The sequence below is a fragment of the Rhinatrema bivittatum genome, chromosome 3 (genome assembly GCF_901001135.1).
Source record: "Rhinatrema bivittatum chromosome 3, aRhiBiv1.1, whole genome shotgun sequence".
Taxonomy (NCBI): domain Eukaryota; kingdom Metazoa; phylum Chordata; class Amphibia; order Gymnophiona; family Rhinatrematidae; genus Rhinatrema; species Rhinatrema bivittatum.
Genome location: NC_042617.1, coordinates 160,282,367 through 160,299,933, shown reverse-complemented (window position 1 = coordinate 160,299,933; position 17,567 = coordinate 160,282,367). Strand labels below are relative to the sequence as shown.

At 45.2% G+C, this 17,567-nt stretch overlaps 1 protein-coding gene across 7 annotated transcripts in view; it reads left to right on the top strand.

Moving 5' to 3' along the window:
* Positions 1-17,567, top strand: part of LTBP1 (latent transforming growth factor beta binding protein 1) — a 737,653-nt gene that overhangs the window by 417,521 nt on the left and 302,565 nt on the right. For 6 of the 7 annotated variants that reach the window (XM_029593891.1, XM_029593888.1, XM_029593890.1 and 3 more), the window contains one exon: positions 15,429-15,596. The exons of the other annotated variant lie outside the window; for it this stretch is intronic. In XM_029593891.1, the coding sequence (XP_029449751.1) occupies positions 15,429-15,596 (168 nt within the window). The remainder of the gene's footprint in view (positions 1-15,428; positions 15,597-17,567) is intronic. 7 annotated transcript variants of the gene reach the window in all.

Genomic DNA, 17,567 nt, shown 5'->3' with positions numbered 1-17,567 from the left:
ATGCAGCATTAACTACAGGTGTTTGGGCCCGCTGGAGTTTCTTCTGTTGGGATTTTACTGGCGGAAAGGACAAGCTGCTTGCAGCAAAATCCCTGAAGCAGCATTACAAATACATTTGTTAGGTAATCCAGTTTGCAGGGAACAGAATAGTTAGGGTCCTCCTTTTCTGATTGTTGTTTAATTCTTGAGGAGATGATGTTTGAAATTTTTGGAACCTCCTCTTACGGAGCCATTTCCCCCATAAAGTAAAATGGGATGTTTCCGGTGTTGACCCAAATGAGAACCTCATTTAGGCAGCATACTGTGCATGCAAAGTATATTTAGGAAGAGCAGTCAGGAAAGGAGAGGTTTAAAATTGGAGCATACACTATTTATTAAAGAAAAGTAATTTCTTAAATATAAAAAATAAAATCTTTTAAGAAAAAAAGGAAGAAACAAAAATAAGAGCTAAGTAGAAAACAAGGGAGTCAAGGTTTATTTAAGAAATCTGATGAATACTGCTGCTTTAATGGCCAGGACTTGGCATTTGTATATTCACCTCCAGAGTCCTCCCTTCAAAACATCTTCACTGCAACAGTCTGGAGTCAAAACGCTGCTCATTTTTTCCAGTAAATATACTGCAATGGCATTACTCCTGTACCAGTGAATACACAAAGCGAATTCTGAGGCTACAGTTGTAAACATTTAATTAAATTTGGCACTTATATTCCGCTTTTACAGGGAAACTCCTTGTCCTTGGCAGATTACAAGCATAATTCAAAGCAACAAAACTGCCGAAGCATTCAGAGAACATGACTTATTGGTGGAAAATTGAAAACACCAGTAAACTATTTTAAATGTGCTAATATGGCAGCTAACCAGCAAAACAGTTGTCAGAATGAAAATGTGTGTACTGAAAATGGGGCAACCCTGTGCAGCTGAGGGGTACATGTGGGAATTGTAGGTTTATGGTATTTCAAGAGTACCCAAAATAATTTCCAGCTGTAAGTGTTTATAATGTCATGCGTATTTTGTTTTCTTTTTTAAAATGTCCATTAAATTTATTCAGGGCTATAGCTTGTTTGAGTAAGATTCCTAGACACGGCAATCTTCAAAGCCAGGGAAATAGCAATTTACCTGACCATCGAAAAATTTCCCTCCTTCAATTCAATTAAAAGTGTGCGCTTGTTTTCCATGACACGCGTGCTTTTAGGAGGCCTTCCCAGAGGCACAGATGAGATGCGGAAGAATACAACCTGCGTGGATTGTATTTTCAAATGTATGCGTGTTGTTTTCCACTGAAATTTCACCTGAGCGAAAAAACACAGGTGCAAAGCCCCATGGGTTTCTCGGTGCATGTGTGCGTTCCCTTTGCGAATTAATTGGAAGGCCCGCAGGTTCAAAGTACCCACGGACTTTCCAGTAGTCTCCCATTGCTGAAATGAGGTTCCGAGGATCTTAAGACTGCCTTGCTCTGCCTTCAGCTCTGTTTTTTTTTTTTTTTGTTCATTTCAGATATACGCTCTGTGATTTACCTGCTGGTTACTCCAAAATGCAACATGAGATGATGTGTATTGGAAACAAGTGCATACGCGCACACAACTCTCTACATAATGTTTAATTGCTCTTCTGTACGTGGTTAGTCACGCAGAGCAGTCTATAAATTATGGATAGTTTAAATCAGAAGTTTGCTGTAGAGTTGGGCATCAGTGACACGCCGCTCAGTGAAATGGCATTCATATGCCGCAGGTGCCTCTGTATAATCTACCTGCACTTTATGTTAGGTATATGGTACAGTTTACTGTGGTTTGTTTACATAAAATGCGATGTAGATTGTAAATATTTCTTAGTGTAAGCAGTTGTTTTAATATTAAACAGTTACTTCATACTGTTAACAGAATATCATCTCACAGGCATTGCCTATAGTTCATTGCCTGCAAGATGAAATCGATCATCGAAAGCACGTAGACAGATGTGGAGAAGCTTTATCAGGTTACAGGAGTCTTTTGACACCCCTCGTTCCCCCTACTACAAAAATCAGATCTTTCAAGCCCCTCCAGAAAAGAGTGTGAGCCAGTTAACTGGACACTGTTAGGAAGCCCCCCTCCGCTGTCACTGTCCCTGGTATATTATTTCTGCAAATGAATTGAGTACTTTGGTTTCTGTTGCTTTTAAACTGGCATCTTTCATGAGCTCTAAAACCCCCTGGGCTAGGAGAAGACATCAAACGTATAGTTGGAAGCATTAAAAAAAAAAAAAGCTAGATGTTTCTTCTGTCCAATGTTGTTTGTTTTAAATAGCATGCTTATTTAAATTTTGCGTTAAAAAAGGGGATGCTAACCTAATTTTTACCATGTAATGTACTACAGTTAAATGCGAAGACTCACAGATACTGTAGGAAAATCAGTTGGCAACACTGCATGCTGCTTTTTTGTCAGCTGTGAGAACGTTTGTCTTAAACTTCCCTCAATCCTTGCTGCTTTTGTCTGTCTTTCCGCATTAGTTTTGTCCTTCTAATGCGCTGTGGGTCAGGGACCTGGCACGCCAATGCACTCTAATATTTTTATTTCATTTCTTGTAGGATTTCGTTTTTAAGTTTACTATCTATGGCATATGTCTAGCTGTTCTCGAAGGAGGCGTTTTTTTAAACACTTTATAGAAAATTTACTTGAGCTTTAAACCGTAGAGGCATGGAAGCAATTTGAATGTAATAAGGTCTGACTGATTTCCACTTGATTTTGCAGCCCTGTCGGGAAGAGTTGCCCTCCTGCCCACCCCTTCTTCCAACACACACTGTACCACCTCGCCAGAGATGTGTTGGAAGTAAAACATTCAGGTCGATACAGTAACGTGCAGTTAAAGATTTCCCGTCTGTAACGAGCTGGGAGCGCACAATACAGACGAGTAAGGCGATCCAGCAATACAGTCTCCAGTTTCACGCGTCCGTAGCGCTTCTTAAAATAGACACATAACCCTTTCCGCACCCAGCATGTAAATGATGTGTAAATGAACGAATTAGCTGTATAATGAAGGAATTAGCTATTCCCCTCCGATACTGTAATGGGCGCTGATATTATCTCCTTAGTAACCCGCTGTTTTGCCGCGGCCTTAACGTGTTAGTTTACCGCCTCCCCCTAGTAGGAGTTAGGACTGTGAGTCTTGTAACAAATCCATCGACACCACTTAAGATACTCAAACACAATAAAAAACAATTAAAAAAAAAGCGATAAAGAGATGATCGAGAAAATGTAATGCTGTGGGACACATAAAACCTGTCAGAAAAAAAAAAAATTTTAAATACCTGTCGCTTTCCGAATCGTGCGGTCATCCAGGCAGCGGCGGGAGCCGGAGGGCCGCGTGGGTCCAGGCGGCCGGCGGCGGGAGCCGGGTGATTGATCGAGGCCGCGGGCAGATGGGCGCGTTTAATCGAGGCCGCGGGCGGATGGGCGCGTGTTTAATCGAGGCCGGGGGCGGATGGGCGCGTGTTTAATCGAGGGCGGGTGGGCGCGCGTTGGTTTCAGGCGGGCGGCAGCGGTGGCGGGATCCGGGTGGGCGCGTGTTTAATTGAGGCCGCGGGCGGATGGGCGCGTGTTTAATCGAGGCCGCGGGGGCGGGTGGGCGCACGTTGGTTTCGGGCGGGCGGCGGCGGGATCCGGTGGGCGCGTGTTCAATCTAGGCCGCGGGCCGGGTCGCACAGGCGCGGATTCATCCAGGCGGAGGAGCCGGAGGCGAAAGCGGCCTCCGGCAGCCCCCACCGGCAGTAAATGAATGCGCGCCTGTGCGACCCGTGCGATTCGGTGCTCAAGGCAGTCACATGCCGTGACGTCACGCCGTGAGCGCCGAATCGCACGGGTCGCACAGGCGCACATTCATTCACTGCCGGTGGGGGCTGCCGGAGGCCGCTTTCGCCTCCGGCTCCTCCGCCTGGATGAATGCGCGCCTGTGCGACCCGGCCCGCGGCCTAGATTGAACACGCGCCCACCCGGATCCCGCCGCCGCTGCCGCCGCCTGCCTGAAACCAACGCGCACCCACCCGCCCCCGCGGCCTCGATTAAACACACGCCCATCCGCCCGCGGCCTCGATTAAACACGCGCCCACCCGGATCCCGCCGCCGCTGCCGCCCGCCTGAAATCAACACGCGCCCATCTGCCCGCGGCCTCGATTAAACACGCGCCCACCCGGATCCCGCTGCCACTGCCGCTGCCGCCGCCCGCCTGAAACCAACGCGCGCCCACCCGCCCCCGCGGCCTCGATTAAACACGCGCCCATCCGCCCGCGGCCTCGATCGAACACCCGGCTCCCGCCGCCGGCCGCCTGGACCCACGCGGCACTCCGGCTCCCGCCGCTGCCTGGATGACCGCACGATTCGGAAAGTGACAGGTATTTAAACATTTTTATTTTTTTTTTATAACATTCAGGTTTTTATATTTTTGGTTTTTTGTTTTTTACACTTCCTGGTACCTGTCATTTCAAATGTCATTTGAAATGACATTTGAAATGACAGGTACCAGCGCACCCAGGTTACTGTATAGGCGCTGTACTCAGCGCCTATACAGTAAAATGGGTTGCGCGGGCATAACCCTTCCCTATCGCTTCACAGCCGCGGCATGCATTTGCATGCAATTAGAAGAGAGTATCGGGGACTTAGTGAAGAGAACTGTGCGTGCGGGGAGGAAGGGTGCGCCTGACACTGCCGCACTGTTTCTACCGCGGCCTTACTGTATCGACCTGTTAGTATTGTATACTAGAAGGAATTTTCAATATCAGTGGGCGATTTAATCGCGTAGCTCAGGAGGAGGAGAGAAAAACACTACTACTGTGAACTGATCTGCCGCAGGAAACAGCTCACCCGAGCTACTAGCTGAAGTTACATTTCGAATAGGAGGATTCGTAATGCTGCTACCACCACCAACAATAGCATATATCATTCCTTAATGGCAGTTAGTATTTAAAGTACTGCTGCCAAAATCCTCAAGGAGCATAGTGAGCGTCTGGTAAAATCTCACTTAAAAGCAGAGGCCCAAACTGCTATTTTCATAGTATGCGGCAGTGAAAGAGGAAAATGGGATATATTCTGAGCTCTTCGGCCTTGTGAGAGTGGTTCAGAAAGAGGAGACCTTAATATCAATTTGAATATATGTATATATATTTATTTATTTATTTATTTAGCACTTTTATATATCGATTTTCCAGTAACAGAATTACTAATCAAGTCGGTTTACATTTTAAACAATAGCCATGACAAATTGTTGTCTTACAATAAACAGGAAGGTAGAACTTGGATACAAATAACTGGGGATAACAACATAAAGGAAAAAGATATGGAGCATAGTGTAGGCTGGAGTTAAGAACAGATGTTAAGATTAAGGCAAGGTTTTTGATTAGACTGCATAGAGATAAATAGCTAGAGCGTTCTCTTGGGGGGGGTTACCAATGGAAAAAAAAAAATATATATATATATTTTTTTATTATTATTATTGACCAAGTATGCTAAATGAATGTTTTGTAGTTACCTGAAGTCAGTGAGAAACTGAATCTTTCCTGGCAGGATGGAACAGACTTGACTTTACAATGTACAATGAAATAGTATAGGGTTGTAAAATCTATTAAGGGCTGCTGGTGACCTCATAGCAAACGAATCTTGTTTTTAAACATTTTTTTTTTCATGGGCCATAGTGAATTAAATATAAACTTTAAAAAAACAACCCAAAAACGAGCACAAACACTAGAATCCAGCATCCAAAACCTCTCTCAAAAAAAAAAAAATGCTGCTCTTTGTTGTCACAATCCAAACTAAAGTCTTCCAAACAGAGATGATTGAAACAGGATAAAGTGCAAAAAAAAGTTGTTCTCAAAGTGATTACAACATGTAAATGCTCACATCTTCTATTCCGTCTTCCTGCAGGACAAATCTCTTTTTCCCGTCGATAGCAGGGCTGAATTAGCCATGCTGTCATGGGATCTGTCAATCAGGCCCGGGAGGTGGAGCTTGTCAAAGCAGAGAACAGAGCTTTGCTCTCTGCGGCTGCGCGTATGTTCCCGCGCAGGAAAGTAACGGACTCTCCCCAGTCTGTTTTTTCCGCGAGCGGGAACGCACGCGGAGCTGTTATTCTCCTCAGTTTTTAAAAACAGAAATAAAATGTCTAAACCCGGGTTTAAACCCTGTGGCTGTGGAAAACGGATGTCGGTAACGGATGGACATGATCGCTGTTATCAATGTCTCGGGCCGCATCACCATACAGAAAAATGTGAGTTTTGTTCAAAAATGTCACCACAAGCATTAAAACAGAGGGCCTATAGGCTTCAGGAACTTTTTGCCTCCCGCGATCCATCAGAGGCTCATTCTTCGCCTGGCCCGTTCACTTCATCGGCTCCGTCAAAGAAGAAATCTTTGCCGTTTAAACCTAAGTCCTCCACTATAGGAGGTAAGAGGAAAGCAAAAAATCAAAGGCCAGTGGGTCCTACTAAATCCCCAGTGCCTGTAGAGCCGCAACGTACCTCATCGGAGGAGGATTCCTCCGCGCCGAAGACTTCTGCGCCTATGGCGCCAAATGCGCATATACCGGTGCCAAAGTCAGAGTCTGCGCACAACTCAGCGATTCCGGCGCGCACGGCGCAGAAAAAACTACCGTGCCGACTAATTATGCGCACGGCGCCAGAAACACCTGTACGCACGGCGCTGAAGGCATTTGAGCGCATGGCGCCGGAAACACTTACGCGCATGACGCCGGAAAATCCTGTACGCACGGCGCCGAAAACATTTGAGCGCATGGCGCCGACTATAAAGAAACTTATGCGCACGGCGCCGAAAAACCCTGTGCGCTTGGAATCAAAGAAACATGCGCATAAAACTACAACCGCGCACAATTCTACTTCCGCGCACAGACATGCAAGTGCGCATGAATCTACAGTCGCGCATACGCGCATACCTGCGCATACCTCTACATCTGCGCGTAAACACATATCCGCGCATAAATCTAATTCAGCGCATACATCAAGATCTGGGCGTAGAGACCACAATTACTCGCCTCAAAAATTAAAGAGGAAGTTGAAGCGAAAACGATACCCTTCACACACCTCTTCTTCCGAGACGGAAGTCACAGATACGGAGTCTGCATCTGAGGACTATCATAAGTACTCACATCACTCCCATTCTAAAAGATTAAAAAAGAGGAGTGCGACATGGGACATGAGTTCTTCGACTTCAAAATCATCTCATAAAGTTCCGTCTACTACCGGCTCATTAAGAAAACCGGTACAAATTCTCTCCTCTAACACTTCTTCAGATTCAGAAGTTCTCAAAAATGCTCCAGACGAAAAGACACGGAGAGATAGAGAGGTTCCTACAACGTCACCTCCAACAATTATTCCAAAACAACAAGACAATCGTATGATAATGCCCTCTCATACAAGAGAAGCATTTTTTCAATTGTCGCAGTCTCTAGAAGGATTCTACGAGATGCTTCAATCATCTTTTAAAATATCTAATACCTCTGAGGATAATGCTATAAAACATAAAGCACAGTCTAATGAAAAGCAGTCGGCGGAACCACCAACATCTCCCAGAACAAACCAACCAACTTCACCTACTCATCTACAGGATACATATTTTGATTCTCCTTCAATACAAACATCCCCATCATCATCGGTGAGATGTCTGTCAGACACACAGGACCAAATACAGGAGCCATATTCGCCTCCTGAAGACCTTACATACCCAAAATTCATAGAAAAAATGGGTACAATTCTACACCTGGAGGTACAAAAAGAAGCAGACCCTAGAGCGGAAACTCTCGGACTTCTAAAGATATTTGATACTCAGGTGGAACCAACATCTCTTCCACCTCAAGAAATTCTACATTCTGTATTACAAAAGTCCTGGGAAACGCCTTATACAACTGCAGCTGTTTCTAAGAAAACAGACATGAAATTTCGTATGAAGAAAGCATCACTATACACTCTACCACAATTGCCTCACGCATCAGTCGTAGTAGAGTCGGCGTTGCAAAGGTTCAAGAAAACAAAATTGCACACTACTTTCCCCCCAGGGAAAGACAACAAATATTTGGATAAATTTGGTAGGAAAATATACCATAATTCAATGTTAACGGCAAGAATTATGCAACATCAGTTCTATATGGTGCAATATCTGTATGAGTGTATGCAAGCTATGAAAGGTATACATTCCTCAGTAGCGGAACAAATACCTCAACCTCTTCATGATATGGAAGAATGTTCTCGACATCTGTTGAGATCAATCTATGAAGCACATGAAACGTCATCCAGAGCGTCTGCAGCAGCTATTGCAGCTCGCAGACTAGCATGGTTACGTTCAAGTTCCATAAGAGATGACTTGCATGTGAAACTAACGAACCTCCCATGCATGGGAGATAACTTGTTCGGAGAAAAGTTCCAGGACGCAGTAAGTAAATTAAAAGAGGAAGCTCTAGCAGTACAATCTCTAACATCAAATCCCATTTACTCGACTACCCGTCGTTATGTGGGGTCTACCCGTAGACAATCATATGGCAGAAGGCCCTATAGATCTTATCAATCTTTTCGTACGCAGCCATACCCTGCCTACCAACGTCCTGCTCCACAAAATAATACCTCAAATCAACGAAGAGGTAAACCACGTAACCAAAGGCAACAGGCACAACAGCCGACTACTGCTGTAAAGCCAACCTCATCTTTTTAGTGATTCAGCCGCCACCACAACATCAAGCTCCTCCAGGCAGAATTTGTGCTTGCCTGAAAGCCTGGGAAATAATAACATCAGATCAATGGGTTCTGGAAATAGTACGTCAAGGCTACCAACTCCAATTTGTAACAAAACCCATCTTGCCTCATCTTTCCACACTCAAGATTTACAATTCCCATCCACAACTGGGGGAGGAAATTGCTTTACTTCGCAAACAACAAGCAATTCGACAAATCCACCCACACCCCAAACTAGCAGCATTTTATTCCCCGTACTTCCTCATACCCAAGAAGTCTGGAGGCCTTCGCCCCATACTAGACCTAAGGGAGTTGAACAAATTTCTCACCAAGGAGAAATTCAAAATGGTATCGTTGAAGTCAGTTCTTCCTCTTATTCAAACCAACGATTGGATGTGCTCCATCGATCTGAAGGATGCTTACACGCACATTCCAATCCATCCATCCTCGTGGCGTTACCTGTGCTTTCGCTACAGACATCAACACTACCAGTACAAAGTTCTTCCCTTTGGACTATCGGCTGCACCCAGAGTTTTCACCAAATGCATGATAGTGGTGGTGGCTCATCTCAGGAAACAAGGTATAACCATCTTTCCATACCTGGACGATTGGCTAATAATAGCCTCAACTCCGAATATCTTACAGGATCACCTCAATCGTGTGATACTTTGCTTACAACAGCTAGGGTTGGTGATAAATTTTCAGAAATCACATCTACAACCAACACAGCAGTTACAGTTCATAGGCGCATGCCTGGACACTACGTGCAACAGGGCATACCTCCCAGACGACAGAATATCACATTTCCGTCAACTTCTGCACAACTTGAAACATACTCAGAGGCCGTCAGCAAGACAAGTCCTGGTAATTTTGGGCCACATGGCAGCGGCGAATTTCATGGTGCCCAACACCAGGCTACACATGAGACGCCTACAATGGGGTCTGAAACGACAGTGGAAACAGCATTCACAACCATTGACGCAAAAAGAATTGCTGACTGCAGAAATGAAAAAAGATATAGCATGGTGGCTCCTAGACTCCACCATGTCCAAGGGAGCACTGTTCAGCCCCCCTCCTCACAATGCAGTCCTAACCACAGATGCATCTCGCAAGGGATGGGGTGCACACCTCGAGACTTACGAAACCCAAGGGTTATGGACGATCTCAGAACAGAATCTTCAAATAAATCTACTGGAACTCAGAGCGATTCGCAATGCATTGCGAGTCTTCCAAGACCACCTGAAAGGACGCAGGGTCATGATCTACACAGACAACCAGGTAGCGATGTTTTACATCAACAAACAAGGAGGGTCCGGTTCATGGCCCCTCTGCAAAGAGACCCTGACAATCTTCGAACATGCTCACAAAAATTGCATACACCTACAAGCAACTTACCTACCAGGAGTTGCAAACACAAGAGCGGACAGGCTAAGCCGCATCTTTCATCCCCACGAATGGACACTCAACTCAGAAGTAGTCCAGGACATATTTCTACAGTGGGGGACACCTTCCATAGATCTCTTTGCAACAGAGATCAATTCTCAAGTTGCCCAATTCTGCTCGATAAGGCCAAGCCAATTCAGGATTGCTCAAGATGCCTTCCTCATTCCGTGGACGACAGGCCTTCTGTATGCCTTTCCTCCCATACCTCTCATAACAAGAACAATTCAGAAGTGCATAGCGGACAAAGCTCAACTGATACTCATAGCCCCGGCATGGCCGAGGCAACCATGGTACAGTTTCCTACTTCGACTATCCATCAAGGATCCAATTCTATTACCGAATCGTCAAGATCTTCTCAGCCAAGATCAAGGAATACTTCTACACCCGCTACACTCATCTCTACACTTAACAGCTTGGAGATTGAAAGGCTCCTCCTGACAGAACAAGGAGTTTCCACTTCAGCACAATTCATCTTGTTACAATCAAGAAAATTCTCGACCAGGAAAAATTATAGCTATAAATGGAAACGCTACTCTACCTGGTGCACTTCCAAAGGTGTACCGCCATTGGACTGCTCCCCGGAATTGCTCATTGATTATCTTCATTCTCTATATGTAGTTGGACTAGCAACATCATCCATCAGAGTTCATCTCAGCGCCATAGGCACCTATCATAGACCAATCAATGACATTCCTATATCCAATCACCCATTACTGACTCGTTTCATAAAGGGTTTAACACACATTCGTCCTCCGGTATCCAAACCTCCAGTTCCATGGAACCTCAACATAGTTCTGGAACAGCTCATGCTTTCTCCATTTGAACCTATGGACTCAGTACACATGAAATACCTCACTTGGAAGGTAGTATTCCTGGTTGCAGTAACATCAGCACGAAGAGTTAGTGAGTTACAAGCTTTGGTCCACTATCCTCCATACTTGCAATTTCATCAACAAAAGGTAGTTCTACGAACTCACCCATCCTTCCTACCAAAGGTAGTTACCCCATTCCATCTCAATCAGTCAATGGAATTACCAATATTTTTCCCTAAACCTCATGCAAACGAAAGGGAAAAGCTACTGCACACACTGGATTGTAAAAGAGCTTTAACACACTACAAAGAAAGGACGAACTCGGACTCCCGTGTTTCTCAACTCTTTGTTTCCTACGACCCGAAGGCTCCTGGACAGCCAGTAGCCAAACGCACCATCTCCAGTTGGATAGCGCAATGCATCAAATTCTGCTATGACAAGCAGAATTTACATTTACAATCTATTCCTAAAGCTCACCAAGTCAGAGCAGTAGCAACATCCTTAGCACACCTGAAGAATGTGCAACCCATTGACATTTGTAAGGCAGCTACATGGTCCTCACTGCATACCTTCACATCTCATTACTGCCTTGACCAGCAAGCAACCACGGATGCGAAGATAGGGCAAGCAATACTGCACTCTCTATCCTCCTGTCCACAGTGACTGCCACACTGTCAATGATCACGTCCAACCACATATGTCATATATGACGTGATCGGGAGCTTTGGACTCCCATGACAGCATGGCTAATTCAGCCCTGCTATCGACGGGAAAAAGCAAGTTTGCTTACCGTAAACGATGTTTCCGTAGATAGCAGGATGAATTAGCCATGCTGACCCACCCTCCTCCCTGGCAGTCACCTAGTCTTCGACTACACTACAGCTTAATTACAGACTGAGGAGAGTCCGTTACTTTCCTGCGCGGGAACATACGCGCAGCCGCAGAGAGCAAAGCTCTGTTCTCTGCTTTGACAAGCTCCGCCTCCCGGGCCTGATTGACAGATCCCATGACAGCATGGCTAATTCATCCTGCTATCTACGGAAACATCGTTTACGGTAAGCAAACTTGCTTTTCTCTTGCACCAGGCCGAGTGTACAGCTGGGGAGGATAAAGGAGATTTATTCTAGAGGGGGAGGGGGACAAAATGGAAGCCAGCAGCACTGTAACAATGTTCTAGATAAATACAAATTTGTATCTTGACGCCCACACACACTGAAGAGTTTGATTTTGTAAAACTGCCTTTATACGTATTTTGAGTGTTTAAACGCCAGATCGCTTCAAGAAATAATTTTTTTCGTCCTTTTTCATAAATTGGTGCGTTTGGATTTTTTATTTTTTTACAGGGAAATCATTTAAACGTCAGTCCCCTATGTCAGACATGGCTGTATTTCCATGGAGAGGCATTCTATTGCATGAATGCTTGCTTTTCATCTTCTGTATTGTGGCACGAGTAACATTATTTGGCACCTCAGTTTTAAGTGTTTCATTTGGATTGTGGAAACACCGAGATCTCCAATCAAAAAGTTGATCCACAAGCAGTAGCACGACTGAGTGACATCTTAAACAATTTTTTTTAAAAAGCAAAGAGCACATGGAACACAGCAGTAAAGATTGACTGCGAAAATCGTTCTTTGTTGGAAAAATGCACTTGTTTTTTGTTATTTATTTATTTATTTAGAGCTTTTCTATACCGGCATTCATGATACAATCACATCATGCTGGTTTACAGTTAACAGGGGGTGTAAAAAGCCTTGAACATTAAACAAGTGAAGAGGAGCAAAAAAGTTACAATAAAACAAGGGTACTAGAACTGGGGGAAGAAGAAGACAAAGCTAGAGTAACTTAACAGTAGGATGAGCAATTATTTACATTCAGGTCGATACAGTAACGTTCAGTTAAAGATTCCCCGTCTGTAACGTGCTGGGAGCGCACAATACAGACGAGTAAGACGATCCAGCAATACAGTCTCCAGTTTCACGCGTCCTTAGCGCTTCCTAAAATAAACACCTAACCCTTTCCGCACCCAGCATGTAAATGAACGAAAAAGCTGTATAATGAAGGAATTAGCTATTCCCCTGCGATACTGTAACGGGCGCTGATATTATCTCCTCCGTAACCCGCTGTTCTGCCGCGGCCTTAACCTGCTAGTTTACCGCCTCCCCCTAGTAGGAGTTAGTGTAGTGTAGTGTAAAAAAACATTGCTTACCCGCCTGGTCCCCAGTCCAGCCGTCCGGTGTAGCCCCAGTCCGGTCTCCTGCAGCCCCGTCCGGTCCCCTCCTCCCGAAGCAAAAAAAAAAAAAACCCGAAAAAGTAGCAAGGCTCGGGCCTGCTACGGGACGGGGGGAGGGGGGCAGCGGGATCCGGGGGCAGCAGCGGCAGCGGGGGGGGGGGGGCAGCAAAGAAGCAAAAAAAGCGGCAGCAGGGGGGGAGCGGCATCCGGGATCCGGGGGGAGCAGCGGCAGCGGGGGGGCAGCGGGATCCGGCATGTTCGATCGGGCGAGCAGGTAGGTGGCAAAAAAAAGATGGCCGCCTGCACGGGGAAAGCGTGCAATTGGCCGCCAAACGTCGTGACGTCACGTCTTCAGCGGCCAATTGCACGCTTTCCCCGTGCAGGCGGCCATCTTTTCTTGCCACCTACCCGCTCGCCCGATCGAACACGCCGGATCCCGCTGCCCCCCCCCGCTGCCGCTGCTCCCCCCGGATCCCAGATGCCGCTCCCCCCTGCTGCCGCTGCTACCTACCCGCCGCTCCCGGATCCTGCTGCCCCCCCGCTGCTGCCCCCGGATCCCGGATGCCGCTTTTTTTTGCTTCTCGCCGCCACCTGGACCCACGGCCCTCCGACAGGTATTTAAATTTTTTTATTTTTTTTTTAATATTTTTTATATAACACACAGGTTTTTGGGTTTTTACACTTTTTACACTTCCTGGTGCCTGTCATTTCAAATGTCATTTGAAATGACAGGTACCAGCGCACCCAGGTTACTGTATAGGCGCTGTATTAAGCGCCTATACAGTAAAATGGGTTGCGCGGGCATAACCCTTCCCTAACGCCTCACAGCCGCGGCATGCATTTGCATGCGATTAGAAGACTGTATCAGGCGCTAGGTCTAGAGAACTGTGGGTGCGGGGAGGAAGGGTGCGCCTGACACTGCCGCACTGTTTTTACCGCGGCCTTACTGTATCGACCCGATTGTGCTGAAAGTCAATCAGTAGTTATTGCGGTGCTTCAGTTAGGTTCGGGAAAGGCTTTTAAACAAGCCAGTTAACTGGACAGTGTTAGGAAGCCCCCCCACTGTCACCGTCCCTGGTATATTAAACAAGCCTTTCCTGAACCTAACTGAAGTACCGCAATAACTATTGATTTAAAAGTTTAAAAGTTAGGTTCGGGAAAGCCTTGTTAGGCATGGTCTGCATTGCAGAGTATGAAACAGTGTTCTAGTTCTAGTTAAAGGGTGAATTTTGCAGAGTATGAAACAGTGTTCTAGTTCTAGTTAAAGGGTGAATTTTGCAGAGTATGAAACAGTGTTCTAGTTCTAGTTAAAGGGTGAATTTTGCAGAGAATGAAACAGTGTTCTAATTCTAGTTAAAGGGTGAATTTTGCAGAGTATGAAACAGTGTTCTAATTCTAGTTAAAGGGTGAATTTTGCGGCGAACTAAAGCCAGGGAGAGACAAATATTCAGAATAACTTATAGAAGCTATTAGTAATTGCCAGCTTTGAAAATCAGCTTTTAATTTTATATCAAAATTCTAATATTAAATATAAACGGCAAAAGTTTCTGAATATCTCCAGCACAGTTTTCATTTTGGTCAACTTGGTTCGGTCTAAAGTGGGACAATTTTCTCATGCAAATAGCACAATCTCATTGCCAGGAAAATTCAGCATTTTATAAGCTGGTGGTAACATACTTTTGGTACTGAGCTGTTGAAAATTGCTGTCTCTCTGAAGCAGTAGAGAGAGATGCCTAACTACTTTGTATTATGTAATCAATTGTACTTCAAAACAGTGAAAAGTAGCCACGGCCCCCGAGTGCTGTTCATGTACATAAAGCGTGTCACTTTGGTTGAAATATAGTGTCAGAAGTCCAGCTCCGTGCTCTCGGTGTGTGGCCTGCTCAGTGTGTTTCGCTGCTGCTTACCTGCTTGGGCTTATGCTGAAGCGCTCATGTGTGAGAAACCATGCTTGCTGGCTTATCGTGCATGCCAAATTTATTAAGTCAAACACGAGCTTCTAATCCTTAAAACACCTTTCGCCTTTGTCTTCTGTGTTTCCTTGTGCTTTGAACCTAAAAAGTCTGGTGCCAAAAAGGGAACAGGCTTCACTGTGCTGTCAGTACCTTGTGATGTAGAAATTGTTACTGTTATATTTGAATGTTGGTTATTAGCTGTGTTTGAGAGGTGATGGGGATTCTGCAGTGTGTCTGTTTTTTTGTTTCTCATGTAAACCGTTAGCCTCCTCCTTCCCTTTTTGCTGCAGCTGATAATCCTACGGTCTCTGAAGAGAAAGGGCCCTGTTTCCGGTTTGTCAGTGCAGGAAGGCAGTGCATGCACCCCCTCTCTGTTCAGCTCAGCAAGCAGCTCTGCTGTTGCAGTGTTGGCAAGGCCTGGGGCCCACACTGTGAGAAATGTCCTATTCCAGGAACAGGTAAGAGGTTTCCGCAGCACTACACAAACAAGCGTACACAAAATCCTTATCCTCTGTATCGTCACATGTCTACAGCTAATATTTATATATGTGCATCTGTCCATATGAAAATATTTGTGTTCATTTTGGTCTTTTGAATAATGATTTTGTAGAAGCTAAGAGCTTGATCCGTACTGGCATTTTTTAACACCATGTAGGGATTTCATATGTGTAGGGCCATCTTCAATCATTGTAAATGACAGCAGGATTAAAAAAAACCCATTTGTTCCATCCAATCTGCCCATTTATTCCCAACCACGCTGCAGGGACATATCCTAGCTGCCAAGCATATAGGATATTACTTCCTTTACAAATCAGTTTTTGTTTTGCGTGCTCGTTCTCCATCATCAGGTGGCGGGAGCATACTTAATCCAGCATCCTTCCCTCCACCTCCAGCCCTCTCAGTGTCTTACCCACAAGCTCTGCAACAGTCTAAAACAGCTAATTGGTCATCTGTTCAGTTTGCCTGAACATAAAACATCTGTCGAATGAGCATAAATTTTGATCTGGATCAAGTTCTGAGAGAGAGAGAGAGGTTAGCATGAGGCTGAAGACATCCCATTATTACAGTACATTTTTGTGGAAAGCCAGCATGCATAACGAATATTGGAAACTTGTGCTCCCTTTACGGCTATAATTTGTAGGTTGGTTGCAGATACCACAAATGTAATTAGGTATGTTTAAATTGAACCACAAATATCTTTCTAGTGTAGGTCTGAAGTTTGACTACTGGCACGAATGGTTTCATTACATAGTAAATTAAATTTTAAGTTTTTTTTTTAACAGTTATCAGCCCCTTTGCCATATTTAATGTACAGTAATAATATTAATACTGTTAACTCGGTTGGATATGCAAACAAATATATTTAACCCTCAAAAATTAACGCCAGCCCAGAGCTGGTGTTAAGTTTTGAGGCACCCCAAGACATGCTTAGAAAAGCAAAAAATACAGCTTTTCTGTGGTTCCTCCTATTTAATATCATTGCGATACTAAGCAGAAGGAACCATAGAAAGCTGCAACATAGAAAAAAAAATTCTTGACAGAGATCAGGTTAGGGGAATTGAAGCTCAATTTACGAGCATCCGTTTTCTTAATCCGTGGCTGTGCACGGGTTAGGAAAATGGGTGCTCAGAAAATTGAGTGTCCATCTTCCTTATCTGCGCTCAGCCATTTCTCCTGGGTACTCGATGCCATGGTCGTGCTAGGGACGTGCGATTTATCCATTTCACATCCCGTTTAGCGCACCAGCTCATTTGAGTAGTACATTGTGCGCCTAAGAGAGGGGATGTGCGCAAGTTCAAAAAACGTGCATCAAGGTTGGACGCACTTTTTTTGCGTTCCGTATATTGCATCGGCCCATGCAGAATCTCTTACTGGATCTCCTTAGGTGGCAGTCCCCTGGGCAGAGCAATCTTCAATCGTTCCTGTCCTACTGGCTTTGCTGTTACAAATGGCACTGACTGACCGGTGCAAAGGGGAGCCTCAGGTTAACTGGCACCTGTTTGAATAGCGAAGCCAACAGGGTAGAAGTAACTAGGGATTGCTCCTGCACAGGGCGCCCTGCCACTTATGGATTCCCAATAGAGGGCTGCTAGTGGAGAGGGAGGCCTGAGCAGGAGCATCTGCCTGGCAGAGGTTTGTTTGCTCTTAGAGTTGAGATGGGGGGGGTGTTTGGGGGAAGAGGGGTTTTGCTTGGGGGGAATTCTCTGCTGGAGATGGGGCACATGGGGCTGCATATACCTTTTTTTGTTGGGATGCGGTGTGAGACACGGACAGGTGTTAACGCAGGTCACTGCTAGTGCAACACAAGTGCCCAAAGTTAACTACACCTCTTGAAGTACAGTTAACTTTCTTTGACTGAATGCGAATTTCATGGTTTAACTTGATTTGTGCTAGTCGTTTTGTTATTTAGGAGCACCTTTGTATGCATT